The sequence below is a fragment of the Phalacrocorax aristotelis genome, chromosome 2, assembly GCF_949628215.1.
Source record: "Phalacrocorax aristotelis chromosome 2, bGulAri2.1, whole genome shotgun sequence".
Taxonomy (NCBI): Eukaryota; Metazoa; Chordata; class Aves; order Suliformes; family Phalacrocoracidae; genus Phalacrocorax; species Phalacrocorax aristotelis.
The window spans coordinates 145,039,099-145,046,970 of NC_134277.1; the positions used below are offsets into that span (position 1 = coordinate 145,039,099).

General features: G+C 45.8%; 1 protein-coding gene across 1 annotated transcript; it reads right to left on the reverse strand.

Annotated features, from left to right (window-relative positions):
• Nucleotides 1–207: 207 nt before the first annotated feature.
• On the reverse strand, nt 208–5,664 carry ZNF706 (zinc finger protein 706). The gene is made up of 4 exons (XM_075085521.1): nt 5,512–5,664; nt 2,444–2,580; nt 1,153–1,260; nt 208–511 (listed from the first exon to the last, which is right to left on the reverse strand). The coding sequence occupies exons 1-3, from the start codon at nt 5,642–5,644 to the stop codon at nt 1,165–1,167; spliced, it is 366 nt and encodes a 121-aa protein (XP_074941622.1). The 5' UTR covers nt 5,645–5,664; the 3' UTR covers nt 208–511; nt 1,153–1,164.
• Nucleotides 5,665–7,872: the final 2,208 nt, after the last annotated feature.

The window sequence follows — 7,872 nt, forward strand, 5'->3', positions numbered from 1 at the left end:
CAAGCAGGCAGCACGCTGAGCAGTAAATCTGAGCAGCTTCCCTCTTCACTTAAGATTAATTCACTGTAATGTACATTACTTTCAGTGGAATGATACTGCTCACGTTTTGGCAGGATGGGGAAAACTCCACTTTGTCTTTTCTATTATTTTATAAGGCAGATAATGCAGGAAGTTGAAACAGAACTTCTACAAGGATTTAATCTGTGATATTGTAAAATCAAAGTACTACTTTATTAAATGAGTTATTTTACACAATATGAACATCAATATAATTACAATTGTAAAAAATTTTTTATAACAAGTATGGACTGATTTTTCAGGATTTTCAAATAGGGCACACTGTACATTTACACAGAATTGTCTTTGCATGAAGCCCAAGAGGGAACAGCATAAAAATATGAATGTTTCTGTAGCCCCTTCATTTTTGCTGATCAACAGTTTTAGAAAAGCAGCTGCAGGTTTGTTATGTAAGGTCTGACAGTAGAAGAGTCAATAGGTGCCATGATTTCACCTATAAAAAACAAGAATAACTCAGTTAAGATGAACTGTGACACAATGCTGCTTACCTTTATGTGAATGAAATACCATAATACTGCTTTTTACCTCATTTCAGCCTTTTATTATAACCACTTTCAGTTATAGCCTAACACCTGGCTATCGGGAAATCTCATCTATAGTTAACACAGAAGTTAAGCTTTATGTTTGAATGCAGAAAAATCTGTATTCACTTGCATAGCTTCAGGAACAAAAAGGCTCACTTGTCGGGAATGTACTAAACAACTATTTCCATCACATGTTTTGTAGCAACAGACAGATTGTATTTATTATATGTGTTTTGTTCAAAGGAAAATTAACATTTCCAAGCAAGAACTAAATAACAAAGTATTCCTACAATTCTAAGGATGACCATTTGAAACAGCATTAATCCCTTTTAAAACAACTTCCACGCACAGTGAAATGCCACAGCCATTTCACCTATGTGAGTATTAGCTTGCTCCTCCTGTATAACAGTTCAGGGGTATAATTTTCACCTATAGTTAATTTTCATATTAAAGGAAATGAAGCAAGTCGTAAGTCCCAGTTGTTGGTGGTAAAAAACCTGATTCATAATACACCTTTCTCAGACAATCATTTAAAAATTAAGGTAATGACCTGTAGACAACTTTACGCCTGAACATCAGCCAATTCTGGAGGAAGTGGAGTCTTAGGATGCTTGCTTTCAAAGTGCTGTTTGAAGGTCTTGGGATCCGGCATTTGTGTCTGATTAAAGAGAAACATTTAACTTTATGCACAGTACAAGAGTGAAATGATACTACAAAACCTATTCCCCCTATGTTTTCTTTTCTTTTTCCTGAAGCAAATTGTCTCCTCAGTGACACTCCTCTACTGACACAAGCACCATTAGTTTAACTGCAGATTAAGAAAGAACATTTAACCTCAGATTTTCAGAGAGGTGCTTTTAAGCACTAGTATCACTGTTTTGGCATGTTCATCAACGGTATTATTCTTGCTAGAAAGCTCCCTGCAGATCTAGCATGCTGGTTTGGTGGAAAACTTACCTCCTTACCATTTTTTCCAACTCCTAAAAGATAAATATTTATCCTTTTCAGAACCAAATCTTTACAAAAGCTATTTCTTTTGTTTATCAATAGGCCAAAGAGATATGTGGCAGAGCTTGTGCCAAGTAGGGAACCAGTCTACATCAGACCGTTGCTACTACACAGTTGCAGGCACCAACTGCCCAAAGTCATTGCTGCTACAGCCTGATTTCACAAGAAGAGGGGCTGTTACAAGTACTTAAGTGAGCAGCCCTTAATTTGGAATCTTATTTAAGACATTCGAAGTAACAAAACTATTTTGGGACTGACCATTTCAGTGAAAATGGCAAGTTTATCCTCCAGCTCCAAGACACACACATTCAGGAAAACCAGACAGAAGGAAAGTATAATCTGATTAGTGCTCACATTTCTGTTCTCAAGTAATTTATGCTAGTAAAAGTTACTGTGTATCAAACTTACAGTAAAGCTTTTGGCACCATCACTTTCCCTCTCTACATTAACATCAATAACCAGTGATTGTAAAAAGGGCCAGTTCCACCACAAAGAAAAGTTGGTTCCGTTTGGAGGTTAAACATGAAGTGATCTCACCCTCTGTAGATTTTACATGTCATACTAACATCACATGCAGACCCCCGCAATTCAAAAAGAAAGGTAATTACCCAAAACAGACCTGTACATGACCTCTCAGATTTTCTCATATCTCAATTATCAAGTACAGCTGAGTAATCTGTAAGCAAGTCACATAACATATGCAAATGCTTATAGCAACAAGCTAGACAGCCACTCAAGTATTTTAGTTTCCACTATATAATCTTCTAAAAATTCTGCTCTAGGCTGGAAGTCAGGCCTGCCTACAATAATATTTTGTCGTCAGTTCCTCTTACCCTACAGACAGTGCAGGTATATATCAACGCAGCCTTGGCTGCAGCCTTCTGATCATGTCCTTGTTTCTTTTTTTGCTCAGCTTGCTTTTTGGCATTTTTCTGCTGCGACTGAATCTTCTGCTGTCCACGAGCCATATCTACAAACAAAAAGAAGATATTTAGTCTACAAATGTGAGAAACTACTGCTGCTAGCTGACTCAAAAGCCGTAACCATGAGCATAAAGCAGTCATGCACTCTATCCTACAGCTCTGACCTACAACTCCCATAATTCATACACAACAGTCATCTGCTCAAGCTCTTTACTATGTGAAGACTCTCTGGTTTTAGTATCTTAAAATACAAACCAGAATTTAGTCCATTCTAAGGTTTCTTCCTCTACAAAGCTGCAGGGTCTACTTTTGAAAAGCATTTTCAATAGTCAGAACAACTAATGTTTACTTTATACTTAATAGAAACTTACTCTCTATTTCCATAGGTACCGTAAAGTTTCAGGTGTTCGTTTGTTTTTGTTTTTAAAGCTTAAGTCTCAGCCTTTATTTCTGGAACTAGAAACAGGTTCCAAGAAAGGCAAATCAAAGTTATTACCCAACCTGTATTACTGTCTTCTGGTGTATGTGCTTGTAATCTGCTTTGGAGTTGGGAATGGCAACAACAATAGGTCACCCCTCTTTATTCAAGGCTATTTTTAGAGATGGCCGTCCTTCTTGATTTTCAGCTGATTTTACATGCCCACATACTTCTTAAAAAGAAGTCAAATTGCCCCCACCAGAAGCCATTACCCTGTACAACACAGCAGCATAAAGGAAGCAAACGCTATTGCCACCTGGCATTAGAAGGTCCACCTCAAGGAGAAATGAGCTACAGAAATCACATTTCGGGGAGCAGCTTATTTTACAACAGCAATGCTCCCCCGGCACGCAGCCCACTAGGCCACCCCACCCCCAGATGAGACACCAGGCAGGATTAGGCCACACGGACAGAGTGGGCGTCAGAGCGGGCTTATATAACCCAGCAGCCCACTTTCCGCTATTATCTTTCTCACAGTCCCTCCTGGCCCACGCACAATCCAGCTGCACAGCTCTCACAGAAGCACAAAGTTTACTATGCAAGCACAACATGCTAGTGAGGTCCGTTATTTTCAGGACAACTGGTAAAGTCTAATGTTCCCAGGAGGCTGGCTGGTTGGTCGCTGCCCCTCCATGCAACCTGGGCATTTGCTGTGAGTTTGGTACTCATGGGACACGCTGTGTGGCTACAACAGGTCCGTCACGCAGTCCTTCCCACAAGGACAGACGGCCTTCCGCTGCAAGAGGGGCAACAGCATATCCAAACAAAGACTGACCTCCAGGAAACAGGCATGAAAAGCCCTTAAAACCATTATGAAAATTTTGTATGACTCACTGACTACATCTGGAAATTCACTAGTATTGAAAGGATTTCTGGACATGAAGCATCACAGTGCTTAACACTGAGCAGGACAGCCCTGAGACCCAAAACAGCTCTTCTGGACTGGGAGGCACCTCTCGGGCCACAGTTTACTTCTTTCATGGTATTTAACAACACCATGTCACCCTTTGAAGAAGTATTACACCACATCTTCAGCATTCCCTCCTCTTCCCCCATCAGTTTCTCTAAAGGAGAATTTACAAGTCCATATGGCTAACAAAAATTGAACACAAGAAAACACAAAATCGATTACCAAGCATGCAGAAATACATGTGGCATTCAACAGTTGCCATAAGATGCAGCATTGAATGTTAATAAGACTAAAAATACCAGTCTGTGTTTCACTGTATGCTACAGCTACTCCAAAACAACCCAGCCAGGGCCTCATACTGTTTATGTACAGCATAGGTCAACGAGAACACTGAATTCCCATTAAAAAAAAAAAAGCAAAGAAATAAGAGATATTGCCAGTAACTCTGCATACACTAGAAGGAACTCTAGGTTTAATTTCAGTTCTATTTTACTAGCATTACAGCAATCCTCCAAAACTCTGGAGGTTTCTGATAGAAAATACTCAGATGTAACAAAAAAGGATGATTTTCATGAAGTGTTTGCATGTTACTTTGTATTTTAGTCCCTCAATAAGAGCTTGTTAAGTAGTACATTGCAACAGCCAATCACAGTGAGCTTGTATATATTTGGCAACTGCTGGTTTTAGTTAAGAGAAACAAGAAAACATGAACAAAAACATCTGCTTAAAAATGTCAGTCTCCATGTGATGCCTGAGACCAAAAATCCGAGTTTAAATAGTAAGTTACACTAATACAGCTGAAACAAAAAGAGTGAATACTCAATTAATGGAAGATTATGATTATTTGGACTATCAGTATACAAAGAAAGTGACAAAAATAACCCCAAAGTTCGTTTAAAAGAATGATGCATTCATCTACAAGGCTAAATCTGTATTTCAGTTGCACAACAGAGATAAGTACTGCTTTCCTTATCAGGCACACCCTCGGAGAGCCCAGTAAACAGGCCCACTGTTGAAAACAAGATGTGCCAGCACACAGCGAGCCTACCACCACAGAAAAATGTGCTGCCGAATCATAACGGCACCAGCACGGCCTTACAGGGCAGCCAGGATGGCTTCGGCGAGGCGGCACGCTAACGCGGCGCTCGGGGTCACTTCCTTGTAAGAAACCAGAAGACGACCGAAGTTTCGAGTCCTAAAGCAGGACACCGACAGCTGCTTCCGCTGTCACTTCCAGAGACGGGCAGCAGCGTGAGGTGCCGCCCCGGCGGGCGGCGGAGGGCCGGGGCGGGAGGAACGCCAAGCGCGGCCCTGGCCCGCACCACCCGGTGGGAGGGAGGAGGGGAGGGAAGCCCGCGGGCCGGGCCCAGTCCGCGGCGCGAAGGGGCCCCGCGGGAAAGGGCCGAGAAAGAAAGCGTGCCCGGCGCGGAGCCCGGACCGGCGCAGGCCAGGAGCGGAGCGCGCCTCGGCCACCCCTTCCCCGGGGCGGGCCTTGCTCCGCCGCGCCGCAGCCGGGCCCGCTCCCCAACACGCATCACCACTGCCGCCGCCAGCCACCCCAGCGCGCGAGGAGCCGGCACTACCGCTCACCCGGCCTAGGAGTCCGGCCTGGGCGGCCCTGGCAAGCAGGAGGAGACGGCTCCGCGCGGCCCCGCAGCTGCCGCCGCCGCCGCCTGCCCGGGAGGAGGAGGAGGACGAGGAGGCGGGAAGCTGCACTGCGCATGCACGACCCCGCCCCGGCGCCCGTGCGGCCCGGCCCCACTGGCCAATGGCGGTGCCCGCCCGTTACATAAGGCGCGGGGGGGGGGGGGGCGCCGCCGCTGACTCGAGAGGGGGGTGGGGTTGGTGCTTCCCACTATGCTGTGAGGAAACCGTGGGGTGCTGCGGCTCCGCCTGACCCCGGCGTGGTGTGCTGACAGCCGCGGCTACAGGTTCCCGTCCTCTGGGGAGGCTGGACGGCTGGGGCTGCGGGTCCCCGCTCTCCCGGCCCTGAGGGGGTGCGGGGCAGGTGCGCGCAGGGCTGCGCCCAGCGCTGCGGGGTGTCTGGGGCTCGGAGGAGAGCGAGAGGGCCGGCACACCAAGTGACCGCTCGGCTCCCCGGGACCGGGGGCGCTAGCCTGCTCCGGCCGAGCCCTGGGAAGCCGCAGAGTCGGTTTGTAGCGAGCTCCGTGGCCGGCTGCGGGTGGCACTGCGGCGGAGTAGGCGTGCTGCGGTAGGCGCCAGCCCTCGGCCCGTCTCTTCCCGGCAAGCACCGCTCTCGGCCACATTCCTCGGCGCTTAGCGTGCCGGCACAGCCTAAAAATAGTCACTGTTCAGTGGGATCCGGAAAAATGGCTCTGGAGAGGCTGTAGGGAAGGGCCAGGAGATGAGGCTGGGCAGGGATCCTGGAGAGGATGAAATCCCACTCAGGTGGCAGTTCACTCAGAGGCTAGAAGGGTTAAATGACTTGAAAGCAGAAGGAAACCACCTTATGGGAGAAGCAGAATTTGCTTCAAGTTGAAACTGTGCTAGATGTTGTTTTGCTGTTTAAGGCAAGCACTGCAAAGGAAGCTGCATACAGGCTGCGTCTGTAGCACAAGTGATTTGGAAGGTATTAGCTTGCACGATTAGAGGTGTAGGCAGGCCTTGTAAAGAAGGATGAAGGAGCACCTTATTTTCTATTGATGTTTTCATGTATCCCAATAGGAAGGCTGAGTGCCTGTGCCTTCTCAGATGATACACCTGTAAGAAAAAGGAGAAATAGAGGTGGCATTTCTGCTCAGACCTAACATTCTGCCACTCTGAGCAATTATTGTGGCTTTAAAATAAGCCTGGAGCCTTGAGCAGTTCTGTGTCTGGGGCAAAACAGCAAACATAATGCTTACTAGAGAAATGACTAGGTGTTGGCTTGGCATTTTTCGGGGGCTCAAGCTAGATGGGTGTAATGTTCCCTTCTGATCTGAGAGAGAAGAAAAGCACCAAAAAAATAATCCCTAAAGCAGTACAGTGTTTTGGGCCATCATTATAAGGCAGATAGTGTGTTACAGGGGAACTGTGTAGCAGATGACTGGCACTTAAGTCACTGGAAGTAGGTCTGGATGTGACAACATCTAAGACAGTCAAACATAAGCCTATGATAACAAATGAAGTTATATTTTTCCTGACATGCCTGTTTGAAATGATCTCTTTCACATTAAACTGACAGTGCTGAAAATGCTTATACCTGGGGGTTGCAATCCATGCTGCATTGAAATGATCTTGTTAGTAGGTTCTGAACGTTATAGAAATAGGCAGCTGTAAAACCCACTGAAAGTGCCTGTGTGCATGCTTGTGGGGCAGTAGGGAGAGGTAGGCATTTTGGGTTCTGTGCCTGAAAGCAGGTGGCTTTCAGAATGAGGTTTCACTTTGATGGGAGAGAAGATTGCTGAGTGAAAAAGTAGCCTCTTTCCTGGCTGATGCTGTTTTAGGAAGACTTCTGGCGTCAGGTGTGGAACTGGAGACTGCTTTCAAGGCTCACATCCCCATACTGTGGTGCTGCTATGCACCTGGCTGGGTGAGAACTTCAAATAAAACAGTTCTCTTGAATGCACGTTGACCTCCAGTTGGTCTCCGAACCTTTTTCTGCTTTCAGTAGAACAGAGTATCTCCTTGCAGGGTAGGGGACCGCAGCCTTCCCTCTGGCTGCTCTGTCTTTTGTCCCTTTGTGCTGTGCATCCTGGTCACAGCATTGGTCCCTGTATTGCCCAAATCATGGCTCTGCAATCTAGATGCTTCCAAAGAGATTGTTAGGGAGAAAAAGCCCAGTGTGAAAGAAGAATACAAGTTCCTATAGATGAGATTTCTACTATGAAGAGAATAAGGAAAATTTCCCATTTGCTCTAAATAACTTTTCAAAATTTATTTACTGTATGAAGAATATTTGTCACACCAAAGGGGATATTTCCATGCACATGTGTGGGTTAGCAGAGAGAC